Genomic DNA, 15,530 nt, shown 5'->3' on the forward strand with positions numbered 1-15,530 from the left:
TGATGAAAGAAATAAAAGCTTAAATAAAATCACTACTATTATTCTGACATTTCACATTCTTAAAATAAAGTGGTGATCCTAACTGTCCTAAGACAGGGAATTTTTACTAGGATTAAATGTCAGGAATTGTGAAAAACAGTTTAAATGTATTTGGCTAAGGTGTATGTAAACTGTTTCCATTGATCATCCTTGACATGTGTCTACAACTTGATTGTGTCCACCTATGGTAGATTCAGTTGATTGGACATGATTTGGAAAGGCACACACCTTTCCAAATCACAGGAAAAGGATAGAGGGAAAGATGAATGGCGCAAAGTACGGCGAGATCCTTGATGAAAACCTGTTCAAGAGCGATCAGGACCTCAGACTGGGGCGAAGGTTCATCTTCCAACAGGACAATGACCCTAAGCACACAGCCAAGACGATCCAGAAGTGGCTTCGGGACAAGTCTCCGAATGTCCTTGAGTGGCCCAGCCAGAGCCCGGACTTGAACTTGATCGAACATCTCTGGAGAGACCTGAAAATAGCTGTGCAGCAATGCTCCCCATCCAATCTGACAGAACTTGAGAGGATCTGCAGAGAAGAATGGGAGAAACTCCCTAAATACAGGTGTGGCAAGCTTGTAGCATCATACCCAAGAAGACTTGAGGCTGTAATCGCTACCAAAGGTGCTTCAACAAAGTACTGAGTAAAGGGTCTGAATACTTACATAAATGTGATATCAGTTAATCTTTTATTAATAGATTTACAAAAATGTCCTAAAAACATTATGGGATATTGTGTGTAGATTGATGAGGGAAAAAACGATTTAATACATTTAAAAATAAGGCTGTAACGTAACAACATTTGGATAAAGGGGTCTGAATACTTTCTAAATGCACTGTAGCTAGGTCCGGCTGGTAGGTAGGTCCAGATGGTCAGATAGCTAAGTCCGTCCGGTCAGCGATATAGTTAGGTCAGGCCGGCTGGTCAACAGCTAGGTCCGGCCGGCTGGCCGACAAGATAGGTAGGTCCGGACCTACCTAACTGGCCGGTAGGACCTACCTACCTGGCAGGCCGGACCTACAACCTCCTGGCCAGCGAGACCTATCTACCTGGCCGACTGGCTGGCCTTACCTATCTACCTGGCTGGACCTATCTGGCTGGCTGGTCAGTCCTATCTACCGTGAAGGTCTGCCGACCTATCTACCTGGCCGACTAGACCTTCCTACCTGGCCAGTCGGCCGGACCTATCTTCCTGGCCTGCCGGCCCTACACTACATTACCTAAAGTATGTGGACTCCTGCTCGTCGAACATCTCATTACAAAGTCATTGGTAATAATATGGAGTTGGTCCCAACCCTGCTGCTATAAAGCCTCCACTCTTCTGGGAAGGCTTTCCACAAAATGTTGGAACTTTGCTGTGGGGACTTGCTGCCGTTCAGCCACAAGAGCATTAGTGAGGTCAGACAACGATGTTGGGCGATTAAGCCTGGCTCATAGACGGCGTTCCAATTCATCCCAAAAGGTGTTAGATCGGGTTCAGGTCAGGGCTCTGTGCAGGCCAGTTATGTTCTCCACACTGATCTCAACAAACCATTTCTGTATGGAACTTGTTTTGTGCACAGGGTTATTGTCATGCTGAAACAGGAAAGGGCCTTCCCCAAACTGTTCCACAAGGTCGGAAGAACAGAATCATCTAAAAGGTCATTGCATACTGTAGTTTTAAGATTTTCCATCACTGGAACTAACAATGAAAAAAAGCCCCAGACCATTATCCTCCTCCACCAAACTTTACTGATGGTACTATGCATTCGGGCAGGTACTGTTCTCCTGGCATCCGCCAAACTCAGATTCATCCTTCGGACTGTCAGATAGTGTGTGATTCATTACTCCAGACAGCGCGTTTCCACTGCTCCAGAGTCCATTGGAGGTGAGCTTTACACCATTCTAGCCAACCCCATGGCAATGCACATGGTCATCTTAAGCTTGTGTGCTCGGCCATAGAAACCCATTTCATAAAGCTCCCAACGAACAGTTATTGTGCTGACATTGCTTCCAAAGGCAGTTTGGAATTCACTACGGAGTGTTGCAACCGAGAACAGACAATTATTACACGCTACACGATTTAGAACTCAGCAGTCCAGTTTCTATGAGCTTGTATGGCCTACGAGTCATGAAATAAACGTGGTTGCATGAAGATAATGTAAACGTGTGAAAAGTCATTTCAATACCCTCTTTTCCAGGACAAACATACCATACGAGTCTAACATATTTATTCACACAAAACACTTTTTTAGTAAGGCAACAATATATACAGACAATGATTTATATATGAATACCATACGTACAGTTGAAGTCGGAAGTTTACATACACCTTAGCCAAATACATTTAAACTCAAAATTCCTGACATTTAATCCTAGTAAAAATTCCCTGTCTTAGGTCAGTTAGGATCACCACTTTATTTTAAGATTGTGAAATGTCATAATAATAGTAGAGAGAATGATTTATTTAAGCTTTTATTTCTTTCATCACATTCCAAGTGGGTCAGAAGTTTACATACACTCAATTAGTATTTGGTAGCATTGCCTTTAAATTGTTTAACTTGGGTCAAACATTTCAGGTAGCTTCCCACAATAAGTTAGCAGGAATGGGCCAAAATTCACCTGACAGAGCTGGTGTAACGGAGTCAGGTTTGTAGGCCTCCTTGCTCGCAACACGCTTTTTCAGTTCTGCCCACACATTTTCTATAGGATTGAGGTCATGGCTTTGTGATGGCTACTCCAATACCTTGACTCTGTTGTCCTTAAGCCATTTTGCCACAACTTTGGAAGTATGCTTGGGGTCATTGTCCATTTGGAAGACCCATTTGCGACCAAGCTTTAACTTCCTAACTAATGTCTAACTAACGCTTCAATATATCCACGTAATTGTCCTTCCTCATGATGCCATCTATTTTGTGAAGTGCACCAGTCCCTCTTGCAGCAAAGCACCCCCACAACATGATGCTCCCACCCCCGCGCTTCACGGTTGGGATGGTGTTCTTCGGCTTGCAAGCATCCCCCTTTTTCTTCCAAACATAACAATGGTCATTATTGCCAACAGTTCCATTTTTGTTTAATCAGACCAGAGGACATTTCTCCAAAAAGTACAATCTTTGTCCCCATGTGCAGTTGCAAACCGTAGTCTGGCTGTTTTATGGAGGTTTTGGAGCAGTGGCTTCTTCCTTGCTGAGCGGCCTTTCAGGTTATGTCAATATAGGACTCGTTTTACTGTGGATGTAGATACTTTTGTACTGGTTTCCTCAAGCATCTTCACAAGGTCCTTTGCTGTTGTTCTGGGATTGATTTGCACTTCTTGCACTAAAGTACGTTAATCTCTAGGAGATCGAACACGTCTCCCTCCTGAGCGGTATGACGGCTGCATGGTCCCATGGTGTTTATACTTGTGTACTATTGTTTGTGCAGATGAACGTGGTACCTTCAGGCGTTTGGAAATTGTCTACCATTTTTTTTTCTGAGGTCTTGGCTGAATTGTTTTGATTTCCCCATGATGTCAAGCAGAGAGGCCCTGAGTTTGAAGGTAGACCTTGAAATACACCCACAGGTACACCTCCAATTGACTCAAATTATGTCAATTACCCTATCAGAAGCTTCTAAAGCCATGACATCATTTTCTGGAATTTTCCAAGCTGTTCAAAGGCACAGTCAACTTAGTGTATGTAGAATTCTGACCCACTGGATTTGTGATACAGTGAATTACAAGTGAAATAATCTGTCTGTAAACAATTGTTGGAAAAATGACCTGTGTCATGCATAAAGTAGGTCCTAACTGACTTGCCAAAACTATAGTTTGTTAACAAGAAATTTGTGGTGTGGTTGAAAAACGAGTTTTAATGATTCCAACCTAAGTGTATGTAAACTTCCGACTTCAACTGTAAATGTATTTCATGACTAACATGTCATTCACTAACAGCACTAGCCTGAACACAGTCATGGTTTAGCATGTCATGTTAAAGTGTACCTAATGCTTAAGCCTCTTCAGAAGTCTCCATACTGTTGGGGTGTCCATTAGCAAGCCGACTTTGTTCAATGTGGCATTTTGTAGAATTCTTTAAGCAGCTACAAGCTTTTGACAGTGATGTCTTTGACATAACATCCCTTTTAGATTGTGTACTATGAACAATGGGACATCAAATATCAGAACCCTTTTACAAATAACTTGCAATACAAGACCACTGAATCCTATTCATTTACGTACAGTGTAACCAAACTCCAATAGCATATACTGAGCACATTTCTTGTTACTTTCATCAGCAGTGCAAGATACAACAAAAACACATTATTCAATATTTGACACCTTGACCATTGAGGATTCATGTTACGAGGCATTTTGGCCATCTCCTAACCTAATAATTCCAGAGAATATGTGACTGAGTGTTTGCGTGGTGAAAGGTCCATTTTGTTTAGTGTTAAATGTCTCCACATACAGATCACCATTTGGCAACTGAGTCTGACTGTGCAAAGTATAATAATTATAGAAGACAAATATGTGATAAGCCATCAAATGGCTTACTGCTTTCTCTGATACCTCTGTCAGTTTAATACCTAGCTCAATCTTTTGTGCCCTAAACCACGTTAATGTTCCTTCTCTTCAAAGCTGAGTCTGAGTTCACAGTCATTTACAAAAATATAATCAGATTCTGCATAACAAACATCAATAATATTGATTAGTACTGAATTAGAGGATGAGCAGACACGGGGAGTGGCTTGAATACAACACCTTGGAAAAGACCCTGGGCCGTGATGTGTCAGTTCAAACAGATCTGGTTCTATTGTTATGACGATGCATGAAGCAATATTGGAGCTCAGCTGTAACTGTTCAAAACACAGAGCTTATTTAACAAAAACAGTTGGTACGGCCATGAAGTGATGAATTATGAAACAAAATATTAACTTTCAGGTTCGTATCAAGCATGTACCATAACGGTGATTATTATTTTTTTTAAATACAATGGAACATTTTGTTGTCTAGTGTTACGTAGCCTGCCTGGATTATTTGTGGGCAGTTGGATTTCAGAGTATCAGACAAGTGATGTTGATTTCAAGATTAAGTGGCTAGGGGGGATGAGTGGTTTCCTTCGTCTTATTACACACAAATACACACACGCAACCGTGCCCCACACACACCGACACAAATACGGCCCAGCTCTCTCACACAAACCGGCCTTACACACACCCCTCAGCCGTAGTTGTAGGTGAAGTTGTAAGTGCTGGGCTCTTTTGGAACAGGGGGAGGGGCTTCGGGTATGGCGATGTTCTCCAGGTCCAGGAGGCGGAGCTTCATCTCCATGGAGATGAGCGTGTCCAGGTCGCTGCGGGTGAGGTCACTGCCCATCTCTCGGCCCAGCAACGCACACAACCCATCAGTCCAGACACAGTACTGCTCAGTGCAGGCAGGCGCATGCACGCACACAACACACAAAGCAAATAGAAAGCACGGGTCAGATAACAGACAGTACATTTGCGGTATGCCCTCACATACAACGCAGATCATGTCTTCAGAGTTATTAATTCTGAGGGGTTAAACATGCCGTTCACCTCATATTTGTTGGGGGCCACAAAGTTGAGGTTCTCATCAGGATCGTACAGGACAGAGAAGGCCAGCTCTAAAACCTCCTACCCAAACAAGAGAGCACACCTCATGTCCAAACCTCTAATATAAACATCATACAGTGCACTAGGATGGATTTCCTCGCATTCTCTCCTCGGTCCTCTCCTCGCCTCCTTTTTGAAAAAGGTAATCGAGGAGATGAGATAAGGAAACGTGAAAACAAATGGGCTTGTATGAAATGAGACTCCTTCATTAGCACATTATCAGACAAATGACGTTTACAGGAGGTGGAATCCCAAAACATGTGTAAAGAGATAAAAATAAATGTAGCTAGTTGTGCTATTTTATAGATGAAAGGATAAGTAGCGTATATGTAACCGGTGTGAAATGGCTCGCTAGTTAGCAGAGTGCGCTAGTAGTGTTTCAATCAGCGACGTCACTTGCTCTGAGACCTTAGAGTAGTTGTTTCACTTGCTCTGCAAGGGCCGCGGCTTTTAGTGGAGTGAATAGTACCGATGCTTCATGGAAGGCAGTTGTTGATGTGTTCAGAGGGTTCCTGGTTCAAGCCCAGGCCGGGGCAAGGAGAGGGACAGAAGCAACACGGTTACATATAGCTTTTAAATGTGTACATGCTTTTCTCATCTGAGAAAACAGCTGTTTTAAAGGGGATGTGGCAGAATTCAAAAGTCTTCCCGCAGTAGGATACACCGGAGTACCCTCCGCTGGAGATGGCAATCGAGAAGAGGAGCAAAGTCCTCTGTTGGCATATTAACGAACTGACACTCTCATACATATGGAGACCACTTATTGGTTTCCAGGTCACGTAGGAGAGGACGGAGGAGAGAGAAACTCCCTAGATACTCCATAACCATTGAGCTGAAGAAGTCATGCTAACAGACATCACACCAACAGGTCTATGTCCCAAATTGCACCCTATATCCAAGTAGTGCAGTATATAGGGAATAGGTTACCATTTGGGATGCACTCTGCTGATAAGAGGCCACAGTAGCCTACCTTGTTTTGTTTCAGTGCACTCTTCTCCTTCATGTGGGGGCAGTCCTTCCCCGTCACCACAGACTTGATATCAGACACGGGGACTGAAGGGGAAGACGACAAAGAGCAGGAAATTAAGACGAGATGAACAGGCATTTATCTAAGTCAACCACTGCACAGTTCCACTGACCTAGGTGTGATGTGGATCAGTCAGTGTCAGTCGTAACACTTGACTGGATCGTCTGCCCTTCAGACGACAAGTGAATCTGTGCAACATCAGCTCAGAGCTAATGCCTCTCCATGTTCATTGAGACTTCACCTGATTAGCTTGCCTTTTGATAGGCAACCTCACTCGAATCTCAAATAGTCACGATTGCACAGGTCACGGTGACCCCATCACTGAGAGTGAGTGGGGGGAGACACAGAGTTGCAGCCAGGATACTCACTCTTGTCGGTGAGCAGCTCAAGGGGCACTTCCCCCTGGGGAGACTCGTCCAGATCTCCATAGTGCAGCACCTTGTGGTTCAGAGACAGGCGGCAGAACCAGAACTTCTCTGAGGACAAAAGATGACGGCAGTGAAAAGAAAAAACACAGAAAGGTAGTGCTCAGCAAATATTCAAAAGCGTATCTTGTTGCAGGTGCGTAGGAATAATGCTTTTTAAAAGAAAACCCGCACACTGCTCTTGCTCCTATCACTCTGTTCATTTAAGTGTGTGTGCCCACCTTGTCTGCGGCGGTTGCCCAGCTTGCGGAAGCAGCTTCCCTCACACAGGCGGTTGAGCCTCTGCTGCTTGATCAGCTCCAGGATCTCTGGCTGAATCCTCTCGCGTAGCTCACTGCAACACAACACTCACATAGGTCTGGTAGCATTGAACAGCAACCAAAATACACACGCGCTAACTAACCTATATTGTTCATAGAGCAGGGTGGGAGTCAACTCTATTTCAATTCAGTCAATTCAGAACGTAAACTGAAATTCCAATTTTCCTGAATGCTTTTCAATGAGAAAAAAAGTGTAATTGGAATTTCAGTGTCCCACAGAGCCCCTTTAGTGGTCATGGTGGAGAAAGAAAAAAAAAACAGCCAGGCTAATCTGGTCCCACTGTTTTTTATCCATTCCCTCTAGATTTTGTATTTGTTCCCTCTGTTTTTGTATCCGTTCACAGATTTCTTTTTTCATCGCCTTATGTAGGCTACCATGACAGCCCCACATGGCCGATAATTATATTTAGGCTGCAATATGTTATATTTAGTCAATTACATGCTTCAAATGGTGATGAACACTGACCATTCAATAGCTTATTTCCAGTTTCAGTGTTTCCATATGCCTCCGAGTCATATGGGCAAATAATAGGTAACGGGCGTACAAAAACCCCTCAAGGTGCAAATACGGTGCAGTGATGAGCTCTCATCCCTAGGCAAGAATTCCATCTGGCTCTGCTTCGTGACCTTCGCTGTTCTATATCTGTATTCTGGAAGAGTTCTTTAGCTACCTACCCTAGCCTGGAACTTTGCTCATTTCCAGGTGACGCATTGTCATCCCAACAAAGGAAATAGACAGTTTTAGTTATGAACATAGAACCAGAGCTGATTTAAACCATCGATCTGTGCCTGGTTGATTACGTCGCACAAGAAGTTCACCTGTCGAGCACAGGGACGAGTGCATCATTGTACCTGGTAACACCGAAGCCTCTTGGAAATGACGCACAATCAATTTGCAATTTCTGCCTTCTATGAGTCACATGCACAATTGTAAACAACAAACACACCAAGGCGTTTGGCTGCACCATGTTTTACTGGAGTACTTGGCACTAACTTTATGCACAAGGGGTAAAACACTGGGTCGCAGGGATGAGAGGCGCGCAAAATAGACAACTGTGTAGCCTATTTGGTTTGCATCGTAAACATGCATCATCCAGTTGACTGCTAGTGAGGCTCCTGGCTTTTCAGGCTATTGAAATGACCTAGCCTACTTCATGGGTTTTGCACACCCATTACCTATTTGCCCATATGACTCGGAGGCATATGAAAACACTGAAACTGGAAATAAGCTATTGAATGGTCAGTGATCATCACCATTTGAAGCATGTAATTGACTAAATAGAATTATAGTTAGGCTGCAATGTTATCGGCCATGTGGGGGCTGTCATGGTAGCCTACATGAGGAGAATGCTGTTTTTAGGCTTAGAGCTACACAAATCAGGAATAAACTGAGGGAACGAATAAAGAATCCGAAGAAATTTATTTTTTTAAAACAAGGGAATGGATTATCCTGGCAGTTTTTTTCTCCACCTTGACCCCTAAGGGGCTCCATAGTTTCCTTCCTGAATTTAAATGGAATTGACCCTAATCCTGTCATACAGTACCATGAAACTTTTGAAATGAAAACTAAGTCTGAAGAGAGGCTAAAATACTGACACGGGGGGTTAAACCCAAACACAAAGGCAGACTAATCTGATGGACAAAGTCAAAAAGTTAACGTGGATGTGGGACTGACATAATGGGTGGTGACTGGAAGTCGTCCTGGCTCATCCTCTCCGACTGGCGCAGACGCAGGATCTCAGAGTAGCTGAGGCCTCGCAGTTTACCCTTCAGATGGTCCAGGGACGAGGGCTTCATGGCCAGAGCCCGGGTGATCTGCTCCCGAACCACCTGCATCACCTGGCCAACCAATGGGTTAACAACCAGAGTCAAACATTTAGTGAAAACCCTGATACATTAAAGGCAGCTTAGCTGTCGAAACATTGGCACTTGTTACATTACATTGAAGCCATGCGAGTTATCAGCTTTTCCTTTACCAACCAGAGTCAACCAGATAAACAAAGTGGGATGGATAGGAGTCATTAATGGCCTAAGTCCTAAGTAACCAAGTGATCAACTGACTCTGGTAGATGAACTCTGACCTTGTTGAAGTCCTCAGCCGTGGCCCTCATCTCCTTCCAGGTCTTGTTGAGCAGTTGGATGCAGACGCAGAAGAACTCCTCCCACGCCCGGTCGTGAGTAAAGAACATGGGGTGGTAGTCGTTGCAGCCCTCGTTGGCTGGAGAGAAGGAACACACACACACACACACACACACCATCGAATACTTATTATAATGCATGAGGTTATCCTGAAAAATTGTACATCAGTTATCCCTCTGAGGATACAAGTACATTAAAAATGAATGAGGTTGGCCACTCTGATTAGCTTGGACAAGCCCCAAAAAGATTGAGGCTTCCTTGAATGCCACGTCCGCCTTAAAGCCATCGTAATGTGTGGTGTCCATCTGCGAGAAGTGTACTCACGCAATTCTCCCACTTGTAGTATCTCACACAGCATACGAGTGAGCTCGATGGCACAGCGACCAAAAGGACACTCGTGTTTGTCCTCGCGGCTGCTGTTCTCCAGAACAATCTGATGTGAGTGACACACACATATATATATGGTCACACTCGGGAAAACTCAAGTGCTACCATTTGAAATATAAAATGTATTTGTTCAGAACTTTTTGTCACAGAAAACCTTCACTGGAGAGTGTGGTACAGGCTCTGTCTTAAAATGGCACACACACCCTGATATAGGTGTCCTGGTGCAGCTTGGCCAGGTAGAGCATGTTGTCCAGGGCCAGCATCCCTGGAGGGGTCTGCGTGAAGTCCATGGCAGGGTTCACATGGTTCTGGAGAAACAACCGACAGGTGAGTCAATGACAAGGACAGACCCATAGCAATCCCTTTATGACCCCAAACAACTGTTTTAACACATCCACTCACTCTCCGACCCAAACAACCTCTCTAGAGAGCAGTTATACAGATGAAAGCAACCCACTAGCTGGACTCACAGTGAAGCCCAGCATCTTGTAGTCCTTGGTGTACATAGCCTTTCTCTTCTCCGTGCCACTGGGGTCGTTCTCCCCGTCAAACGCAATCCTGCGCAACTCGAAAATGATGTCCCTCTGGGCCTGGAAATGGATGAGCGCAGAACTTAAAAACATCAAACGGTATGAGGGTGAAAAGGGTTGATGTGAAAGACTCAGGGAATACAAAAAGAAAAACTGCTTCTGGTTGTTTTACCTGGTCGCTGGGATCCATCTTGGTCATCATGCGTTCCTCCAGAAGGTTAAAGGTCAGTACCTGCAGCACGTAGAGCTGGTGCGCCATCTCGGCTTTGATTGGTCTGTTGCCTCGGATAACGTGCTGCGAGAGATGACACACATATTAGGAGCAGCAGCACCTCTCCATCTGTACTGTTTAGAAAGCATCATGTTATTATGAAGGGCTGTTTGGTTGTGACTGGTTATCCAAGACAAGTACACTCAGGCTTTCCCCGAAACTCACATTGAGGATGATGGATCGTAGGTGTTTCTGGGCAAGGGTGCTCGCCATCTCCTGAGAGGGAAATAGACAAATACAGTGAGCCTCAAAAGCAAGGCCAGTATGGAACAGCTAGGCAATAAGCTTACTACCAGACAACAATATCAAAAGGCTCATTTGAGGAAAGGCTCACAGTCAAATCACTAGGCCCTGGATGGGTTCATAACTGTTACAATTCCATATTTATTGTGTGTGGGGGGTCACATCATCATAGACGTCATCACCAGTGAGACGTCTAATAGTGCAGAACGCAGCTGCTACCACTATAGGGACCCAGAGTTACTATGACAAGATTGCATACTGTATTCTTCCCCACTGACTTCATCTGAGTGGATTGAACTATGAGGGTGGCAGCCCATGGTTCTCTATGGATCAGAGGGAAGAGGGGGCGGAGAGGATGGAGCGAAGGATTGTGGGATGAAGTGTACTCACAGTGAGCCGCTGGTCCAGGGGGTTATTATGCTCTTCCTGAGAGGGGGTGGATTGGGAGAGGTTCCCGGTGATGGCAATGGAAACAAATAGTGCACACTTATACATGGTTCACGAGATACAGGCATACATCACAAGATACAGCATGCACAGTAAGGTACAGCACGATATGGCATGGCTATGCGGAGCACAACAGTACAGTATGTGACATGACACAGCGATGTCCTTGAGCGGATTGCGGGGGAGCCGGATCATGGTCATAAATCATTCGTACACTGCAAATTGACCTCAAGAATCCCAAACAGATATAGCATGACAAAAACAGAATCATTTCAAACCTTGATAACATTTGGATACGATCACATAGGCCTTCGCCTCTATTAATGGGAATACTTGGGAACAGATTTCCTAATCACTTTGAGATGATTTCTTGATGATTTTAGCGAAAACTAGAACAATAAAAAAGATATACTTTTTTTTTTTATAATACTTTGTTTTTGCTCACAAAATTTGGGGGTCAGATAAAATTGGGCCAGCGGGCTGGAACCCTGCTCTAGAGGCTAATTGAGAGAGCTCAGGCTGACACCATGAAGCATGAAATCCTCCCCTCCACCCTCTCAGGGCTGGTCGTCTCAGGGACTGCACAGGAACGACTTTGGGAAACCTTGTTTTAGGTTATAGTCCTGTTGAAAAGTACATTTATCCCCCAGTGTCTGGTGGAAAGCAGACTGATCCAGGTTTTCCGCTAGGATTTAGCCTGTGCTTAGCACCATAGTTTATTTTTTTGATTTTTTTCCCCCCAGTCCTTAACAATTACAAACATACCCATAAAATGATGCAGCCACCTACGCTTGAAAATATGGAGTGGTACTCAGTAATGTGTTGGATTTGGCCCAAACATAACACATTGTATACAGGACAAAAACGTAATTACTTTAGGTGACTTGTTGCCAACAGGATGAATGTTTTGGAATATTTGTATTCTGTACAGGCTTCCTTATTTTCACTCTGTAAATTAGGTTAGTGTGGTGGAGTAACTACAATGTTGTTGATCCATCTTCAGTTTTCTCCAATCACAGCCATTAAACTCTGTTTTAAAGTCACCATTGGTCTCATGGTGAAATCGGTGAGATGTTTCCTTCCTCTCTGGCAAACTGAGTTAGGTAGGATTCCTGTATCTTTATAGTGACTGTGTGTATTGATACACCATCCAAAGAGTAATTAATAACTTCATCATTCTCAAAGGGATATTTCACTGTCTGCATTTTTTTTTTTTACCCATCTACCAATATATTCCCTTCTTAGCAAGGCATTGGAAAACCTCCCTGGTCTTTGTGGTTGAAATTCACTGCTTGACTTTATATATTGTATGTGTGGGGTACATAGATGAGGTAGTCTTTCAAAAATCATGTTGAACACTAATATCACAGAGTCCATGCAACTTATTATGCACATTTTTACTCCTGAACTTACCTAGGCTTGCCATAAACAAAGGGATGAAATACTTCACTCAAGACATTTCAGCTTTTCATTTTCATTCATTGATTTGTACACATTTAGACATGATGGGGTATTGTGTGTAGGCCAGTGACAAAAAAATCAATTTAACAAAATGTGGAAAAAGTTCAGGGGTGTGAATACTTTCTGAAGGCACTGTAGGTGTTATGCATGTATGAGTGACCATGGTTCAGTGTAAATACACCATATATATATATATATATACACACACACACAAAAGTATGTGAACACCCTTTCAAATGAGTGGATTTGGCTACTTCAGCCACACCCGTTACTGACAGGTATATAAAATCGAGCACACAGCCATGCATTGTGGAAGGCTACCTGAAACATTTGACCCAAGTTAAACAATTTAAAGGCAATGCTACCAAATACTATTTGAGTGTATGTAAACTTCTGACCCACTGGGAATGTGATGAAAGAAATAAAATCTGTAATAAATCGTTCTCTCTACTATTATTCTGACATTTCACAATCTTAAAATGGTGGTGATCCTAACTGACCTAAGACAGGGAATATTAACTAGGATTAAATGTCGGGAATTGTGAAAAACTGAGTTTAAATGTATTTGGCTAAGGTGTATGTAAACTTCCCACTTCAACTGTACATATGGTATTCATATATAAATCATTGTCTGTATATATTGTTGCCTTACTAAAAAAAGTATATTTTGTTTTGTGTGAATAAATATGTTAAACTGGTATGGTGTGTTTGTCCTGAAAAAGAGGCTATAGAAATTACTTTTCACACGTTTACATTATCTTCATGCAACCACGTTTATTTCATGACTCCTCTACATTGTATTGGAGAGGAAGCCAGTACACATTTGTGTTGTAGCCCTGGACAAACATACCTCATTCAGCTCATTAAGGGCTTGTTGACAAGTTTAATCAGGTGTGCTTGTCAAGGGTTATAATAAAAAGGTGTACTGTTGGGGGTACTCGATGAGTCTGTTGTGTAAAGCCTCATTTTAACACTGTTGTCTTTGTGGTGGTGACTGTCCCTGTCAACTGTAAGTGCTGTTATTGTGAAATGTAAACGTATTGGAGCAACTATGGCTCAGCCGCGCCACAGTGAGCTAGTGTGTTCCGAACTCACTAATGCTTTTGATTCAGATATTGGAAGTACCAGCCTCTGAAAAACATTCCAACAGCATGATGCTATCACCACCACGCTTCACCGTAGGAATGGTGGCAGGTTTCCTCCAGAAGTAACGCTTGGCATTCAGGCCAAATAGTTCCATCTTGGTTTCATCAGACCAGAGCATCTTGTTTCTCATGGTCTGAGAGGCCTTTTGGCAAACTCTAACTCCGTCAGGCCACTCTACCATAAAGACCTGATTGGTGGAGTGCTGCAGAGATGGTTGTCCTTCTGGAAGTTTCTCCCATCTCCACAGAGGAACTCTAGATCTATGTCAGAGTGACCATCGGGTTCTTGGTCACCTCCCTGACCAAAGCCGTTCTCCCCCGATTGCGCAGTTTGGTCGGGCAGCCAGCTCTAGGAAGAGTCTTGGTGGTTCCAAACTTCTTCCATTTAAGAATGATGAAGGCCACTGTGTTCTTGGGGACCTTCAATGCTGCAGAAATGTTTTGGTACTCTTCCCCAGATCTGTGCCTCGACACAATCCCGTCTCGGAGCTATACGGACAAATCCTTTGACCTCATGGCTTGCTTTTTGCTCTGACATGCACTGTCAACTGTGTGACCTTATATGGACAGGTGTGTGCTTTTCCAAATCATGTCCAATCAATTGAATTTACCACAGGTGGACTCCAATCGTTGTAGAAACAGCTCAAGGATGATCAATGGAACCGGGATGCACCGGAGTTCAATTTCGAGTCTCATAGCAAAGGGTCTGAATACTTATGCAAATAAGGTTTCTGCTTTTTATTTTTAATAAATTTGCTAAAATTCTAAAAACCTGTTTCGCTGTTATTATGGGGTATTGTGTGTAGATTGATTAGGATTATTTTTTATCCATTTTAAAATAATGCTGTAACTAAACAAAATGTTGAAGAAGTCAAGGGGTCTGAATACTTTCCGAAGGCACTGTAGGCCTATGGTCTAGGCTATATGAGGTGTGTGACTTTCATTTGGAAAAAGTCTCACAAAAAAAAAGCATAAGCAACAGCTGGGCATGATTCGCAAGTGATAATATATCATTCACAAAGTGATAGGCTAATATTGTCACCCATCACAATATTCTTGATTCAATATTGTCTTTACATGTACTAAATAATATGTGTGTGAAATTTGTTTTAAATTTAGAATGGACCATTATTATGTCTCGAAACTGGGTCAGTGGAAAAGAAATGTGCCATCTATGCAACTAAATAGCGAATGGAGGATGCTTTTTCCGTGGTTAATTTTCATGCCAGGCAGGTTGGCTATACTCCTGTTGTAAAGAGAAGCAATGTGCTTAATATTAGAAAAGTTGAGAAATAAATATAGTAGGTCTAGTCTATAGAAATCTGGTGGGATCCTCTTTTTAGTAGAGGCCATCACTCTGTTTTCTCATGCAATTGCATAGCCTATTGAAATGTTGCGCAACATGAGCTCATGGGCTCTCATGAAGTGTTAAATTAGATTTTCAATTACATTTGCATTGATGTCAGAGTGATTAGAGGGACTATAGAGAGCTGAGTAC

The 15,530-nt window shown here is 43.1% G+C and overlaps 1 protein-coding gene across 2 annotated transcripts in view; it reads right to left on the reverse strand.

Annotated features, from left to right (window-relative positions):
• Window positions 1–2,238: 2,238 nt before the first annotated feature.
• The window catches only part of LOC115143027 (engulfment and cell motility protein 2-like), a 39,943-nt gene continuing 26,651 nt past the window's right edge, over window positions 2,239–15,530 (reverse strand). For both annotated transcript variants that reach the window (XM_029682995.2, XM_029682994.2), the window contains exons 11-23: window positions 11,370–11,405; window positions 10,902–10,952; window positions 10,638–10,760; window positions 10,406–10,525; window positions 10,139–10,243; window positions 9,873–9,981; window positions 9,491–9,627; window positions 9,085–9,248; window positions 7,311–7,423; window positions 7,033–7,140; window positions 6,608–6,690; window positions 5,581–5,658; window positions 2,239–5,422 (exon numbers count right to left, since the gene is read on the reverse strand). In XM_029682995.2, coding sequence (XP_029538855.1) covers window positions 5,222–5,422; window positions 5,581–5,658; window positions 6,608–6,690; window positions 7,033–7,140; window positions 7,311–7,423; window positions 9,085–9,248; window positions 9,491–9,627; window positions 9,873–9,981; window positions 10,139–10,243; window positions 10,406–10,525; window positions 10,638–10,760; window positions 10,902–10,952; window positions 11,370–11,405 — 1,428 coding nt within the window. In that variant the 3' untranslated portion in view covers window positions 2,239–5,221. The remainder of the gene's footprint in view (window positions 5,423–5,580; window positions 5,659–6,607; window positions 6,691–7,032; window positions 7,141–7,310; window positions 7,424–9,084; window positions 9,249–9,490; window positions 9,628–9,872; window positions 9,982–10,138; window positions 10,244–10,405; window positions 10,526–10,637; window positions 10,761–10,901; window positions 10,953–11,369; window positions 11,406–15,530) is intronic.

This window comes from Oncorhynchus nerka, linkage group LG15 (assembly GCF_034236695.1).
Source record: "Oncorhynchus nerka isolate Pitt River linkage group LG15, Oner_Uvic_2.0, whole genome shotgun sequence".
NCBI classification, from domain to species: Eukaryota; Metazoa; Chordata; class Actinopteri; order Salmoniformes; family Salmonidae; genus Oncorhynchus; species Oncorhynchus nerka.